Here is a 17,919-nt window from a genome sequence, read left to right on the forward strand (position 1 = left end):
TATAAAATATACATCAATGCCACTATCCCTTTTCACTTATTATTATTAATATATGTATATATTATTACATTTCACTATTGTGTAGTTATGTGTTGAGATTAGACTATTAAGACTTATATTTCATCTCGTAATCCCATTGGACAAATGACACTTTACATATAGAAGTCAGAATTCTCCGGAGTATGGGTGTGATGTGAGTGAAGTAAGAGATGTATTCATGTTTAAAATACAGCTTTTCAGCATTCGGTTTTCTCGGCTTAATCCATAAGGGACTGTTCGTGAATACATAAAATATGCTGTCTAATATATTTTAGGTGGTTGTCTATATTTCTTATATTGTTTCAAAGAAAAACTTGAAATAGTTTGAGGTAGATACTACTTTTAAAATGTGCAGCCCAGATCTATTTTCTAATCAGTAGTCGCGGTGATGGCAGCTAGGTGGGCACTTGGAACATTTTTTGTTATGTCTCATTAGATACGTATTTCAAGAACGACGGATTTACTCAGTCTGAAGTAAAATAGCTAAACAGATAAAAATAAATGTATAGGTATGCCTACGAGATCTCTCTTCAAACCTTACTTAAATAAAATAATAAAATATATCTTCTATTAATATATAATTTTGATTCTGTGATGTTGATGTTCCAATAATTATCGAGTAATGCTTGTCAATTCTCGTATCTAGTTAGTAGACGGCTAGATACGTTGCATAGATTTTTATTACAAGTCTATATTGTATCCTGTATTTTTTAAAATTTGTTAATTTACATTTTTATACCCTAATTTATTAATTTAAAGATATAGATCACATAAATCGGTAACAAATAAATATAATATAATTCACAACCGATGATGTTAAACATTTTTTAAATTAATTTAAAAATCTAGGATTAAAAAATTAAAGGTTATTTATTATTAAATATTTTCAAAATAGGTATAATATAATTTGATTATTGTGTAATGAATATATTCTGTAATGAATATGAGCTATTTATGTAGGTATTGTCATAATAAATAAATAACATTATTATTATTTATTATGGTATACTATTATTGTAATACTGTACTATTATGTTATTATCTAACGTTCAGGTCAAACATATAGGTAAGTATGTTAGCGAAAAGTTCAAAGATCAATTGCTCGATCTCATGTTACCTATTTCTTAAATTAGTTAAGTAAATAATTTGTTAAGAACTGATTATCTTCATTTTTTTTTATTGAGTTCTAATATGTAAAAAAGGTAAACAATATACGAATAAATATTCTTTTTAACACACCAATTACTTTATGAATTTTATCTAATTATATGCATCACCATACTCTATTAGTTCTGATACATTTCCTATAATCATAAAGTTTGGATAAGCATCTCCAATTAATATTATTCCAATCACATTTGTCTTATAACTTTAAAGTTATAAGTCAAATGTATGACACATTTGACATAACATCAATACAATGACTGATTTACGATGTAGGTACTATAATTTAAGGATTTATTCAACAAAAACCTGGTTTATAAGGATTCAATTAGTATAGGATCAACACAAGAATAAACTATATTGATTGGTAGAAAGAATCATTAAAAGCGGAATATTTTGATTTCGCTGTTTTTGCTAATTCTGTTAGCAAAATATTTACATTTGTGATGATTACCGCTTTTTATCAGTTTACTACAACATTATGTAGTTACTAGTGACTTCCGTGGTATAGTACAGTCTCTTTAAAATAAAATAAAGCTTAAGTTATTTGCTGATAATGTAGCTTTGTATAGGCCATTTTTTTTAAAATCGGATATATATTTTTTAACTATATCCATTACAAAAAAATCGTTTCCTTTTTATAATATTACTTTAAATAAATGTGCCAGCGACGATTGCGGCATAATAAAAATAAGTGCGTTTGTATGATTCAGTTTTAATGCATTAGTTTAGAGTACGTGTTGTTAAGATGTTATATCAGCGACAAAAAATGGGAGTGCACAATATTTGATTTGGGGCCTATGATGGGTTTCTTGTCATAAGTTTGAGAACCTCTGAGTAACGGCAATGAAATTCAAATCTCATATTTTTCTAAATTATATTGAGTGTAAATAAAAAAAAATATATAATAATTTATCTTATTATATTACTCAATAATAGTTAATTGACTAATTAAACTCAGGTTTCGCTCATGTGAATCTCTGCATGTCTACTTCCCGTAATGGCAGCATTTCCGGTATTTTTTCCCTTCAATTCTTAAGTTGTTTCTCACCATTTGTAAGATAAGTTTATAATCATATTCTTCTTAGAAATACTACTTAGTGTAGTACTGGTTTTTTTGTATACATAAATAAATAAATTTTGAGGTATATCGTTAATTAGCTTATTTAAGACTAACTATATCATGCTGCTTCGCCTGCGTGAATTATTATGTAAAGTATTCTTTGTGTTAAGTTAGGATTTAATTTACCCGTGTATCAAATTTAATTTAAATCGTTACAAACTTTTACATTTATTATATTAATAGTTTTCCAGGAGGAGAGAGGGAAGGGGTTATGTCTATACGAAACTTCGTTCGCATCCCGGTTTAGGCACTGGACAATTTTTGTTAATGGGTAATGATGAAATAGTAACCCCGCCTGCGCTATCGGTATACACTGGCGGAGCACCAGTGAGTGATGATAAGTGAGGATAAAAAAATAGGTTAGTTAGCCCATCGTGATTAATAAGCTTTGAATTCAGCACGATGGTTTCTATATCGAGGTCAACTTGGATGGGTATATTGCTAGCAATGGAGCCCTTAGTCTCCATTACTAACACTCCCTCCCCCCCGGCATTGGACAAGTATGCGTTGGGCACGCTAAGTTAACATACTTTTTTACAATCTAAGTATATATTATTAAGGATAAAACGATTTTTGGCATTTTTTAAATCGTAGAATTGAAAACCTCTCTTTTAAGGTAAGGTTAATGTTCAGTAGTGGACTGTTAACAGTTGATATGATGATAATGATGATTGAAATGAGCGGTTTCCATTTTAAATAATAACCGTTAAATTTCATAACTATTTCTCTCTCTACGATCAAAAAAAATATATAATCGTTTTTATCTTTGAAATTTGATAGAGTATATAATTTTTTTGAAATTTAAATTTTTTTTAATAAAAGAATCTCAGGATTGAACATTTGTCTTAATTGAAGATAACAATTGAAATATTTAATTGACGATTAAGTGCCAAATATATATTATTGATGATTTTTTTTATATATCTGATGCTATATTAATGTTCAGTAGTGGACTGTTAACAGTTGATATGATGATAATGATGATTGAAAACCGTAGATCCTATTCTCTCTCTACGAAAAAATATATAATCGTTTTTATCTTTGAAATTTGATAGGCACCTTTTTGAGATTAGATAAAGAATCTCAGGATTACATTTGCTCTTAATTGAAGATAACAGTAAATTTATTGTAAGTGCCAAATAAACAGATTGTGATATTTTTTATATATCTGATGCTATATTAAGGGCGTAGGTCCGCTATGCGTGCGTGTTTTACGCGAACTAACTGAAGTACCCTCTTTAACTTTTTTTTTAAGAACCCTATGTTTAGACTCTGATATGTCTGATATGTATGTTTTTACAACAGGAGTCATGGTGCCGGCGATGGCGGCCCGTCCGCCGGTCGTTCTTCACAAGCGTATGTGTACATGGATCCAAAACTGCACCTACAAAAGTTGACCACGAAAAATCTGACGGTAAGCAAAGGAAGAAAATGATGAAATGAAAAAAATCTTTGACAAATATAATAATATTATTTCGTAGTAAGTTAAGAGACCATCACCAAGGCTACAGTTAGGTTCGATCTGAAATATTACAGGATTTTCTAAATTATTATGTATAAGAATAAACTTAAAATTAAGTATATGACTAAAGCTATATATTTATATCAGTACTATATTTACTTGCAATAATTTAATAGCGTTATTTGAATACAGATCACAATTTATATAAGCGAAGCTTAAAATTAATATGTATTTTTAAATATATTATTTCAGAGACTTATTACTATTTAAACTATCATAACATGATTCTAAAACTTCAAATTCTTCAAAGACCATCTCTCCAAATTTTCCTGGCGTGGTCTTGCCTTGCTCTAAATTTTCATTTACATAATAAAATTTTTTTTCGAAACTATGTGTATCAGCTGATGATTTTTCTATTGGGGCTACTAATTTGCTGTTTTCTGTATTAATTGTTTCCTGCGGATTTGATTTTTCTTTTATCACTGCAGCAGCTGTATTAAAATCATTTTTAGATACTTCATTTTTCTGTATGTTAAAATCATTATTTACTTTTATTTCATGCGTAATTTTTAAAGGCTTTGTAACTTCATGATCTTTGTTTTCAAAGGGTGTTTTTACTATTCCTTTATTATAGCTTTCCAATCTACAAATTTTATTTTTTACTGAATTCTCATCATCACACATGAGTGGGGGGTCATCTATTTTAAATGGTTGTTTTCTAAATTTATTACGGAAGTTTTTATTATCATCGGTTCCTGTTAGTTCTAATCGACTACTACAACTGTTTGATTTTACTAATTTAAATTTAAAACCAGGAAAACCTTCAGTACGTTTACTGTCTTGTTGGTTCACTGATTCCGATGATGATTTAAATAAATTACTCTTTTGTTTTTCATTTAACATTTGTTTATGCTTATCAGCTACAAGACAGGAGCACTTGCTGCCTTTGCATTTTGTTTGACAAGAGTAGCAGTCTCTACTGCAATTCTTTTGTAAGCTTTTTATTTCTTCCATTATAGCCTTGGTCATAGGACTTACCGTCGAACCGCTTTTTGAGTTTAAAACCTTGCCTCCGTAATATGTTATAGAAGTTCCACATTCTCTTATTTTTTTTAAAATATCTGGACTTACATACTGACTTTCACAACAAAGATCTTGATTCATGGAATCACATAGATATTCATCACTCGAACTGTATACGTTATCTTTTAAATTTTTGTTTGAATAAGGACTTAATCCGTCAGTTTCATATTCGTTGTTAGAACTAAGATCTCCACTGGACACACCGCTTGAAAGACTAACATTATCCCATTTTTTATTGCTAAAATTTGTATCAATAGTTAGCTGTCGTATTACTTTTTTTCTTCCACCCATTTTATTTCCTTTAGACTCTTCATTTAAATTTCTGTAAGAAGTAGCTCTTCTTGTTAAACCAACAGAATCTTCAACTAACGGAGGATCTTGACTCATCGGGCTCTTCATTTTTAACGTATCTTCAAAAAGATTTCTTACTTTTTTAACTGTATCTGGATTTGGTAGTTCTTCCTCTATTATTTCTTTATTAACTCTTATAGGATGGTAAAAGAAATGTCGGCGTATAGCATTTTTAGATTTATCAATTTGCCCAGAATTATCATTTCTCTTAAACAGGGTGGGTGGAATTTTGCAAGTGTCTGTATTTTGATTTTTTCTGGGTGCCGGTTCTACTTTTGTTCTTACGGGCTCTATTATTACTATGTTATTATTAACTAAGAGTTCTTGAAAACTATAGTTTTGTAGATATTGTAGTAAACCATCAAATTGGGCTTCTTTTCGATAGTTTGCTATCATACTATTTTTAAACAGTTCTGATTTCATTACTTTATAGCGAACATGATCAAATTCGTCACACCCCTTTTCATAACTTTTGGCTTTTATTAATGTAGCTTGAGTTTTTTGATTTTGATTATCCTCACAGGTCAATTCCACAATTTCTATTTCAGGCGTATCTCTACATTCTAGTTCAGTAGTTTTAGGTCTTGGCTTTTCATAAGTTATTTCCTCAGGACTTTTCATAATTTTTTCTGTAGGCCTTTCTTCTATTTCAGAGTCACTTTTCACTTTTTCTGTCTCATCTTTCCATAGATGTAACTTAGTTTGACTTATTTTTCTTATACTATCTACAATTTTTACACTTTCTAATGACTTAATGATACTTCCAACTGATAATTCAGGTGATGGACAATTATTATTTTCAGTTTTACTTTCATTTTTATCTATATTTTTATCGATTTCGTTGTTTATAGTCATTGTATCATTTTGATCTGTTTTGAAATCTTGTTTGATATTTTCTTTCGATTCCGATGTTTTATCTATAAGTCTCGACCAGTAATTCTTAACAGAATTTAATTTTTCTTGATACTCCATGTCTGTCTTAATTGCGTTGTGTAATTTTTCTTTAACACTGGATTCGTTTTTAGTATCATTATATTCTTTATTATCAATTTTTATTTCAGATTCTTTGACATTATTTTGCATTTCATTTTCTTCTTTTATATTATTTTTTTCTTCATGAACTGGTACATCTTGTTTTTTATTCTTTGAATCTACAACTTGCAGGATTTGAGGTCTTGTCATATTCGTATTTGTTTTCTTGAAGCTAAAATCTTTACAATCTTTTGAGTTATTATCTTTGATTATTAATTTGCGTGGTGGTTTTTCAAATTTATATTGTGCGCATGAAATTTTATCCGTTGTTTCTTTTTTGAGTTTTGGTACAGTTGTTCTGACTATCTTATTCAGTTTTATAGTTATGAAAGGATCTTTTGGAGTATAATAACTGGAAGTATCGATTGTACTGTAATTTAGGTCCTCGTTTGATATTTCATTTACTTCTTTAGTTTTATCAAGTTGTGATTCAGGATTTTTATTTACAAATTCTGCTATGGGGGTTTTCTTAATAATTTGTTTATTTATTGGCAATTCTTCTGTTTTTATAACTGATTTTTTTTGGTTTTCACTCGAATTTTGAGTTAACGGTGGATTAATGACAATAGTTTGATGACCACTCAATGGTACTAATGCTATATTAGATTCGGCAGATGTCTTGAATGATTGAACTCGAGATAATAAGGAGTGAACATTAATTTCCTCGTTCTGAGGTTTAGTTATCTGTGTATTGTTAGATATATTAATAGTATTTTCTATGCTGTTAGGACTGGGTATACGATGAATATCGTCTTCTGTGGGATCTCGTTGTCGCAGTGAATAATGTTTTTTGATTCCTAATTTGCTTTTCTTTTCTTGTATTGATTTGTTAATGTTATCATTTGATAGAGATTTGATTATATTTATTTCTGGCCTGTATATAGAATTTATTTTTAAACTTTCAGATTTAGTTATTAGTTTATTATTACGTATAGTTCCCTCTATTTCATTTATTTCCCTTTCGTTTTGATGAGTATCAGAACTATAGTAATTTGCGTCTTTATCGTCTAGATTAGAACTTTCAACTGTTATGATAGAATTTAAGTCGTCTTCTAATCTAGAGAAACTGTTTATTATTTGTGGATCTGAATATTCCGCATACGAAGTAGTAGTATGTTTTATGTTATTATTACGATTAATTTGAGATTTATTCAACTGACCGTAATTTTGATTGCTCTTGTTACATAAAATTTCATTAAAATGAGTATGTGCTATTTCATAAGTATTTTCACAAGGCACATCTTCTGGATCTTCTTCTCGTAATTGTGCGTCAATGCGCTCTGATTTTCTTAAACATTTGCTGATATTGATATCGGGCAAAGAGTAGTATTGATTTTCAATTAATGTTGTTACAAAAGGCTCAGTTGTTATATTTTTGGAAGAGGTACAGCTACTTCTTATAGATTGTCTATCGTTATCTAAAAATGTATTACTCACATAAATATTTTCTGGTTTATGAACTTCATTAAATAAACTACCACTTTTGCTTAGGAAGGAATCTCTTTTAATATCTGCAAAAGTTTGTTTCTTATTTACCTTTGTGTATATAGTATCTCGTTCACTGTTATGGTTTTCAGAATATATAGTTGGTGATGCGACAGATGTATTTTCTTTAAATTGGGAATCGCAATATTCATCGATTTTTTCTGCTAACGAATTAGCTAGATACTCTAATTTATGAGATTTATCTGCAGAAGAAGCAATTGAGATAGATATATATGAAGTTATACTATCAGGAGGGCTCGATCTAATTTCATCGTTTTCAGACGCTATTGAGTGTATGTCTTCTTCAATTTTAATTTCACTAGGCTTATCCAATTCTTCAGGCTTGTCTTTACTTTCATTTACTATAGTTTTGACAGAAACTTCTTCATAAGAATTTTTATCATTAACAGTTGCAGATTGATTTAATTGTTGCTGGTCTATTTCGCTGTGTGTAACTGATAAGCTGTCGTTGGTAAGTGATTTGGGAGTATTATTTTTAGATCTTTGTCTGTCTTCGTTGTCAGTGTCGTGATCGTCAGTAGTTACATATAATTCTTTACTATGATTTGGTGACGTAGCAGATCGTTCTGTTTCAGGGGAAGAGTTATCTTTGTAATGTTTCCGATGTGCTTCGAAATTATAATGTTTTCTTACATAGTTTGAGTCTAAACTGTCGATTTCGCTCGGGTTGCGTGAGTGCCCGATGCTATCTTCGGAAAGGTTCGTCTGTTTTGTTTCCTCGTTTAAATTAGGCCAACTTCCACTGACAGATCTAGTACAATGGCTCTCGTTTCTTGATGGTGCGTCTTCTTTATCGGACTTATTATTTGGTACCTCTTGTTGTGTTTCACTATCTCTTTGTCCGTTAATATCACCAAAACAAGAGGCAGTACTGTCTATGTAAATACTTTCTAAAACTTCTTCTTTCGTTTGGTACTTGGCACGTCCAGGTAACCTGAAAAATACGGGTTTTGAAAATGAATAAAAAATGGTAAAATCTAAATATTAGCTATTTAATATTATATAAAAAAAGGTTGAAATAGTTAAGGGAGTTGAAAGTTTGAATGTAATTTTTCGAGTTGAGAAGTTAGACACGTGAAATTTTTATTTAGATAAATTAATTTTAGATTTAGGCTCTTGGTTTAAAACAAAAAATAATAAGTTTATTAGCCATAATTTACCCCTAAAGATGTGATATGAAATTAAACTTTGTACAAGAGCGAGCGAAGCCATGGGAAAAAGTTAGTAATAAATAAAGACTAATACTTCGATTTTCTCTTGGGTTTCTCAGAAATTCTATTATTACACTTTAATAATTTCATTTTACATAGGCTGACTTTGTACAAAAATAGTTTGCTGGGTGCTTCTGCCCTATTCGTGTTTTTGCCGTAAAACTGTTGTGTTGCATGGCTGGGTTTCGGTTTGAAAAGTGGGATTTGGCAGTGAAATAACATGGTACAAGTATAACACATTTGGTTTTTAGGAATAGCAACGCATGAGTAGCATCAACATCACAGTATAATTCTGATATGTCCATGATACACTTCATGTTTATATGCAACAGTTACCATCAGGTGGGCCGTCAGCTTTGCTATTCTTATTTAAGTAATACTTCGTAAAGGAAACGATTTATCCCAAGTTTATTGAATGAAGATTCTAGGTTAGTTGCCTTTTTTTTTACAACACAGGTGGCAAACGAGCATGCGGCAAGTTTCTTTCCTAATTGAATACCTATTCAATGTAATGTATGATATCAATACTAATTTATCTGAGCTTTCATAATAAATTGTTTTTTTTTGTAGTAATTATATTGAGTTATTACCTGTCTTTAAAGCAAGGCTTGTCGAATAGGCGGGCGCGCGGTATGAGCTGAGACCTTTTACTCTTCGCGTGATTTTGAATTTGGAGGTCAGTAAAGGTTTCTTCTCTTATTACCGCTAGACTTCTACTACGCCGTAAATTGGAACCTTCGGGCTCTTTATGTTTGCACAGTCTCCCGTAACTGCCGCTGAATTCTGTATCTGAATTTGAGAACCGCTTTGTAGTAATTCCTCAGCAGCTTTCGATCGAGTTAAATGTTGATAAAACTCGTCTTGTGGCAATTGCACAGGAAGCTTGTAGTAATCAGCTAGTTTGCTCTGATATTTCTCGTGTTTTTTGTTCTTACTTTCGCAGGTATCCTTGTCCTTGTCTTTGCTCTTGGACAGTTTCCTCTTTTTGGGACGTTCGTCTAAGCTTCTTTTCAGTTCTAAGGAATTCCGCGGTCTGTCAAATTCAAGTGTCTCTGTAGGGTTTTCAAAGTATTGGATATCACCGACGGTGTTCGCCGCGGGCTTGTGCTCGTCCTGACTCGATTTCCTTTCGACAAGTTCTCGAAGGCGGCTTCTTGTGGAACTGCTATTGGACGTGACACTTTCCGGCCGTCTGAGCGGATATTCCAAGTTGGACGAGGATCGTCTGAACAGGCTTGTCTTTATCGAGCCGAAATCGTTATCGTCTTGACAAGAAGCCGCTGAGAAGTTCTGTGTTCTTATCCGGTCAACGTGATTCTGGCTAGAATACGACGCGACCGAGTCCACCGAGTGCCTGAAACATAAAATAGATTAGATTAGGATGTAGGTTTTGCCATTGAGATAATATTGTTTGCTTAAGACATTATTTTGGTTGATTTGACTCATAGCTTTTAATGTAGTCACGTCGTTCAAATATTGATAAAGGACGCCGGTGTAATTTATCGCTCGGAATGAGTCTTTGTTAATTCTAGTTGGGATTTGATGGCATTTGGAGATTTCTTTACGTTACTTAGTTTGACGTTCTCGTAGTGACTACTGGCGTAAGGCCAAAGTCTAGCCATGCCGTGGATAATAGTGCTCTTGTTATATATAATGATCTCGTTTCAACTATTCTGTAATGCAGATCTTCAATGTATTGTATCCGAATATTATATGTTTAGAAATACTGTTCAAATAATAATATCTCGAGTAATTTTAGGCAAGTATAATCATTAATGTTATTAGTGATACATTTGTTATGCGTTATATACATTTTCCTCATACGTTCATAAACGTGTTAGAGTTATATTAATACTTATAATTTGAATGACATATCAACTTACACAATATAATTCTTAAATAGTTAATATAACTAATACTAAAATAAAGCTAGCGGTTTTATAAACATGACCTAATAATATATTTTATATATACATTAGTATTTTTCCTTCATTAAAGTTTTTTTTTTAAGTAAAAACGTTGAAGTAAAATGACATAAATCGGTAATAAATAATTATATTTACTAGAATCCTTGTTTGGGACTAATGTATATTTATTAGATTTCAAATGTATCCTTGTAGATTTATGGTCTTATAAATATTACAATACTTATAAACATGTCCTGCCATTTTTGGTGTTTAAATTGAAATATTAAACAAGAATGAATTAAAATTATAAATATAACAGTTAATTTTACTATTTGAGTTTATTACTATTAAATCTTACTGTCATCGTAAACGATTTTGTTAATTGGTTGAATTATTGAGGTGCCAAGAGGCAACAAACAAACAGATACTTTCACATTTTTTTTATACAACTTAGTATGGCAAACAAGCTGACGGCCCACCTGATGGAAAGTGGTAACCGTCGCCTATAGACATGAGCAGTACTATGGACATAACAGAGTATACTGTTTCGCTCATGATACCCCCCAGTAAATTCACGCCATATCCCACCCTTCAAACCGAAACACAGCCATGCAAACACAACTACTTAACGGTTGAAACACGAATGGGACAGAGGTACCCAAGCAATCGACTTTTGTACAAAGCCTACTTCATTCTTTTTGAAGTCGGTTGAAAACAGTATACTCTGTTATGTCCATGGTACTGCTCATGTCTATAGGCGACGGTTACAGTTACCACTTTCCATCAGGTGGGCCGTCAGCTTGTTTGTCATTCTAAGTTGTACAAAAAAAAAACTAAATTCGTTTGTATTTTTTTTATTTTTGTTACCTCATAACTCCGTCAGTTCTAAACCGATTTGGAAAATTATTTTTTTTATTTAAAAGGATATACATCCAGATTGGTTCCATAGAAATTTTATTTAAATCGGTTCAGTAGTTTAGTTTTTAGATCAAAATAACTGGTTTTGTTACAATTGAAGTCGGTTTTTTTGTGGTACACAATCTTTAATTGTTTAATTATCGCTTTACAACAGCGATATAAAGTGGTATGTCGAGTCGAGGCACGGGATGTTAATACGGTTACTTTTGCTACGGAGAAATGTGTACGTGCTTTTTACGGGAAGCAAAGAAGTTTCAGAAGTTGTAACGTGCCAGCCATTGCAATTTTTTTTATAGCTTCTACAAGTAGGCACAAGAGATAGCTGTTATTTGAAGACTAAATTAATCACCTCTAAAGAACTTTATTCGATAAACAATGTATTAGTAATAGCAAAAAAATGGCTTATAATTATTGTACTATTTTTTACTATATGTTAAAATAATAATTTAATAGAAAAACACTGTTGTGTGTGTTTTGTAATTAGTTTTTTTTCCAGAACACAATCTAGTAATAATACTAGTTGTATCCTATGGTTTTTACCTGCATCAAACTTTGTGCAAAATATGCTGTGCACTAAATTTTATTCAAATCCATTCGGTCGTTTTCAAGCGTTTTTCTGCTTTTTCTCAGTTTATGCAGCGTCTGACGGGATGGATATAAAACATCAGAATCCGGCTATAGTATTCTTGAAACTGAAGAACTTTCCTCAAGGGACGTAGGTCGTAATATAAACTTTGAACTTTCCAAACAAACTGTCCGGTTTCATGCATACCGTCACTGTACTCGTATTTGGTTTATTATACCTTTATTCTGGTACCATTGTATTATTTTACTGTATCGCTACATAACAGTTTGTTGGCGTGGATAAATAAACAAAAAAAGTCAAATGACATTATGATTTTAAAAAATATATATTTTATAATATTAACTTGAAAAAGGTGGGTCTCAATTCCGTTGTATTTATTTTTATGTTTATTACCATTTAACTCTGTTATTTATAAACCGATTTAGAAATATATTTTTATATATGCAATGATATACTTTAAGATTTCTATAAGATCGTTATAGAAATTTTATAAAAATCGGTTTAGTAGTTTAGTTTTTAAATCAAAATTACAGGTTTTACAACAATTGAAGTTTTATTTTTGTGGCATCATATATTAAATTATGTTGTTACATTTCACCCCTAGGATGTCATAGGAGATGACTAATGAAATAAAACACTATAAACCAAATCAAGGTGAAGAAAATTCGAAATTAAACGATACCAAGCCACCTGGCCTGGGGGCTCTCCTTATTGATATTCAATGGAAAGTTTATGAGTTGTTATGGTTTGGTATGCAAACAGACAATAAAGTTCTAGATATGTTTAAACCACAAATCCGTGTATACACGCGAAACTGCGGTCAACAGTCTTTGCTGAATTTAAAATCACGTTTCTTTTTAGACACTGATTTATAAACATTACAGCATGATTAGAAAATAAGCCTTCGTAATCACGAAAGGAATTTCTACTTAATATTCTTTAATATTTCGATAACAAGACCTTAGTCGTTTTAATATTGAAGTCCGCAGTGAAGGACACGCATTTACAGTTTGACACTAAGCCAAAATGGCTTTGTAGCTATTAGAGATATATTACACTGGCCGATTGATTCAAATTATTTTATTTCCGCTATTATTGTTATTTATTTTGGATATCATTTGAGACTTTTAATCTTTCTTATTTATTTTTTACCGGTTAAGTTATACATGTTTCATCAGTTACAACGTGATCTCTTGCAATTAGGGTTGAAATATCGGAGTGCTCATATAAATAATCGTGGTAAAAACTTGTTACTATGTTATTCATATTTAGGATTTTGTCCTACAAAAATGTAACTTTCTGTAAAACAAAATCCTTTGTCAGTTGTGACAATATTTATATAGGACCAACAAGGAAGTAAATGTAATTGAATAAAAAATCGCGTAACTAATGTATAAAAAATACAAAATGTACTCAGAGATAAACTTCGGTAATGATCATCTTATAATAACTGGCGATTCACCTCGTCTTCGAACGGGTAGACAAATAGATAGATAAATTAGTATTTTATATGAACTTTAGTAGGCAAATTTTTGACAAATTTAAAATTGTAATATTATTGTAATTTTCGTTAAAGCATTTCTAGTTTTTTTTTTAAATAACATGTCACTCGTTGATAATGTATAGCTTTCTATAGGTGAAAGAATTTTTAAAGTGGGATGAGTAGTTTTTGAGGTTGTATACAAACAATCAAATATATTAGAGTATATTTGATAGTATATTATATCCTTTACTAAGATCTGGCGCTTACTATACAGTGACCTCTAAGAGTTGGATGTCGACGTTAAAAGCAGGAAATTAAATCTATTGTGCGTGGCATTAGAAAAATAAACTCTTCTACTCGATTATTTTTACATGTAATTTGTAGCATAGCATCTATCTTACTCGCAGCGTATTTAAAAGAATGTGTAAATGAAACAGGAAGTCTGGGGAGCTTTATACATTTTTGTCACTCACAGTTTAAATATTTTAAGTGCCATCTAAAAATAAATTCCTATATTTTATTTATTAACCTTTAGACTTTCTTTTGTAAACAATACTTTAAATTAAATCAAACAGAAAAGTTTATTTTATATAAATAAAATATTTTCTATCTATTTTTTTACGCTACGTAATATTTCAATTGCTAATTCTGAATAGATTTGATTGAACAGAATGCGATTTTTTTTTAATTTAAAGGGTTCACTCCCGTATTGGTATCCATACTGTTAACTCTTTAAGGGTCGTCTTTGTGTTCTGAAGCAGCTTAATGTAACTGGAACGGGAAGTCAGAGCCGCAACGTCCTTATTGTCTTAATGACAGTCATTAGTTCGATGACAAACGAATTGCTATTGATTATTATTATCGATGTTTTTTCATGAATTGTTTCGCGGTATTTTGTAGTAGATAAAGTGTTGGATTATCATATTGTTAAAGTATTAAAGTTGAAAGTAATATCTTTTACTTTTAACGCCTTTAAAAATACAATCATAGTAAATTACAATACATTTATAATATTAGCAGAGTCTAAAGAATTTTTCTTTCCAATGACCACATCTGGATAATCATACGAGAGATAAAAAAAAGCGTTGGACCACTGGTTATTTCTTACACTGTAATATTAGTCGTCGTCGTCGTGGCCGCATTAGCTGTTTACTGTCCACTGCTGAACATAGGCGTCCTTTATATGAGGGCTTTTGCTAATAGTTGCCATTCTTGCCCTTCCTTTCCCGTTGATGTCGTAAGAGGCATCTAAGGGAAGACGAGGGCAGCACCAGCGATGGGCAGCTTCTCTCTTCAAACATCTCAAAGCCTAACTGCGGTTGCCTAATCTGCCTGTTAAGTACGACAACTACTAGCAAAACATTTCAGGTGAATACATTCCTTATGAACCTTACTCCTAGTATTTCAATAGTTTCGCGTCCTGTATATCCACGAGAATATCTATAAATATTCAGGAGACCAAGACTAGGTCGTCGTAAGCCTCTTTTTATTATGGATGATGTTCTTGAATATAAAGTGTGTCGGTTTGCGTAAAACCTCTATTTCCAGATGTTAAAAAAATACTAGCTCACTAATAGGTATTGTTACAACTAAATTTAGTTTTTTTTCTTTACTTAAAAATTTTAATCAGACTATTATATTAACACCTTGCTACTCTAAAGAAAGTCAGACTAGGCTGTATGGGCTTCGTTTCCTTTGCTTATCCTTTCATAAAAACGATAAAAAAGAAAAGAAAAATATTTCAAATTGGAGGTTCATCTTTTCTCCAGTAATGTGCTCTGTCACTGTCGCTTCATCGCTCACCATTAATATCTCGGTATTATTACAGGTATAGTTAGTGTATATAGTATAGTGTATATGTATATATAGTATGTTTGTGAATATTCATAAAAACTAAGCGAGCTACTGTTACTATTAAATTTCTTGCCTAAATATTATAATTCTATTTATTGATAGCTGCCGCATTAAACCGTTTCTAAAATATTTTCGTACTGTCTGTAGTACTGTAGGATTTGCTAATCAAAATTTTGCGCTGAACTAAATTAGGCATTATTGAACTTAATTCACGTACCAAAAAATAGTACGCAATGTACAATTCTGGCGGCATCTATAAGATTCCATATCTGTGGATTTCGTCGATTTGAAAGCTATTTCTAAATTTAAATGTCTGAATAAGTTTTCGGTATAAGTTTGCATATATTTTTCAGTGCATACGGGAATATAACGAATGCTCTGGTCATAAAATATTAACGGGTTTCGTATCGTATAATTTCTGTAAATATGTAGCGATATTACATTTATCTCGAACAATATTCGCAACTTAGTAAATTAGTTATAATTAACTGTTTAATATGTGTAATGGTCTTTGTTTATTTAATAAAAATTTCTTTATTTTGACTGACAGGTATTAAATACACTAGCTAACCTAAATCTTAACATAAACATACATCTTTTATATAAATACAACTGAATCACTTAAGTTGTTTTATGCTTATAAAACACGAGCGCAAAATTCAGCTATTTTGTTTTCAAATATAAATTTTTATCTGAGTCTGAGAAAGGTTCTTATGAAATGAATTGGAAAATTGACGACGTCTATTGGGTTAGAACCTAAGTACTAGGTTTTCCGTATGAAAAACCATTAACTTGATGAACGAGCTATGAAATGGCTACATTCAAAGTTTTGTTCGCCTAATGAAATCCGAAATTAGGATATCCGCAGTGATTGATATAGCCAGAAAGTTAAGCAAGCTGGAGAGGCTATATATTTCGAAGAATCGATAATCGATGATGAAGATATATTACATAATTGTTACTGGAATAAGTTCTAAGTTTAATTCGGTTTTATTACACTTATTTTATGTAACAAAACAGCTAAAACAATAACAAAAGTTACGTTTTTCTCATATTTTTTTGTTATGCCTGAATTTTTATATTTTCTTCTCAAAGGAAATGATAGTATGTATTCGTGTATCAAGTTTTATGAGATTTTCATTTGTAAGTAATGTCTCGCTCCAACAATTTCTTTATTGTGGTTGTACTTTCCATTCTTTTTTTATTTGTATTAGATACTATATACCTGCATATAATTTGAATATGATTTTAGTTCGTAAAATATCTATATAAAAAATAGAAGCTTGTAAAAATGGTTTTTTTTTGGAACAAAAAAATCAATTGGAAAAATCCAAACTACGTTTGCATCGAAGTTTTTTTTTACTTATTTGGGTTTAACCCAAGTAAGTATACTTAACATTTCAGTAAATGATTAACACCGATCCAATACTCAGGAACTTAACAAAATATAGGTTTACATAAAATCGGTCAATTTAACTAAACGTGCTTGTGAATTGATCGTAAAATATTAACAACGTAGTTGACATATCTCTAAATGAATTACAAATGCTTAAATGAATGAGTACTTGTTTAGACCACGCTCGACTAGGAGGTGTAATAATATATTATAACGTATGTGTTTATCATTTCGAGATTTGTATGGGAAATATATATATTAATATAATTAATGTTAATATATTGTTTATTCACCATATTTAGATCTACTATTCTAATAATTTTTTACTTAATATCAGCTTGGATATTATAGTAATATTTTTAGCTGTCACGTCGATCGTCCTTTAGATGATGTAGATCTAAAACATTAGAAGTACGGGCACGTCCGTGACTTTATCTAATGCAGTTGGATTCTCACAGCAGTCACAACTTTGGAAATGTGCTAAACGGAATTGCATTTAGAAGTTACGAGAAGAGTTGGTTGTGTACCAGTTGTAGTAGAAAGTGATAGCACATAAATTGTAATGTTATAAGATGTATGTTTTTAATATTATAAATGTAAAAGTTTGTAAACAATTTGGATCGCTCGTAGGTTATATCTTAATTTAATACATAGAATACTTAAATAAAAATAGTTACTAAAATGAAAGTATTGCTTTTTTGTAACTTGGAATGGCCAAATATGAATAGATTTCTATTAGTTTCTTGCAATCGACAAAATTTTTTATATCATTTTTAAGATAATTGTAGTCGCTGTTTTTCTTTT

At 30.7% G+C, this 17,919-nt stretch overlaps 2 protein-coding genes across 2 annotated transcripts in view; one reads left to right on the forward strand and one right to left on the reverse strand.

Moving 5' to 3' along the window:
• LOC113511901 (calcium uniporter protein, mitochondrial) overlaps positions 1 to 17,919 on the forward strand; it is a 211,368-nt gene that overhangs the window by 2,421 nt on the left and 191,028 nt on the right. Inside the window, exon 2 of the mRNA XM_026895626.3 lies at positions 3,632 to 3,740. Coding sequence (XP_026751427.2) covers positions 3,632 to 3,740 — 109 coding nt within the window. The remainder of the gene's footprint in view (positions 1 to 3,631; positions 3,741 to 17,919) is intronic.
• Positions 3,778 to 17,919, reverse strand: part of LOC113511770 (uncharacterized) — a 151,530-nt gene continuing 137,388 nt past the window's right edge. The window contains 3 exon segments of the mRNA XM_026895488.3: positions 3,778 to 8,694; positions 9,562 to 9,781; positions 9,784 to 10,325. Coding sequence (XP_026751289.2) covers positions 4,032 to 8,694; positions 9,562 to 9,781; positions 9,784 to 10,325 — 5,425 coding nt within the window. The 3' untranslated portion in view covers positions 3,778 to 4,031.

This window comes from Galleria mellonella, unplaced genomic scaffold (genome assembly GCF_026898425.1).
Source record: "Galleria mellonella isolate WM207_F2 unplaced genomic scaffold, CSIRO_AGI_GalMel_v1 utg213, whole genome shotgun sequence".
Classification (NCBI taxonomy): domain Eukaryota; kingdom Metazoa; phylum Arthropoda; class Insecta; order Lepidoptera; family Pyralidae; genus Galleria; species Galleria mellonella.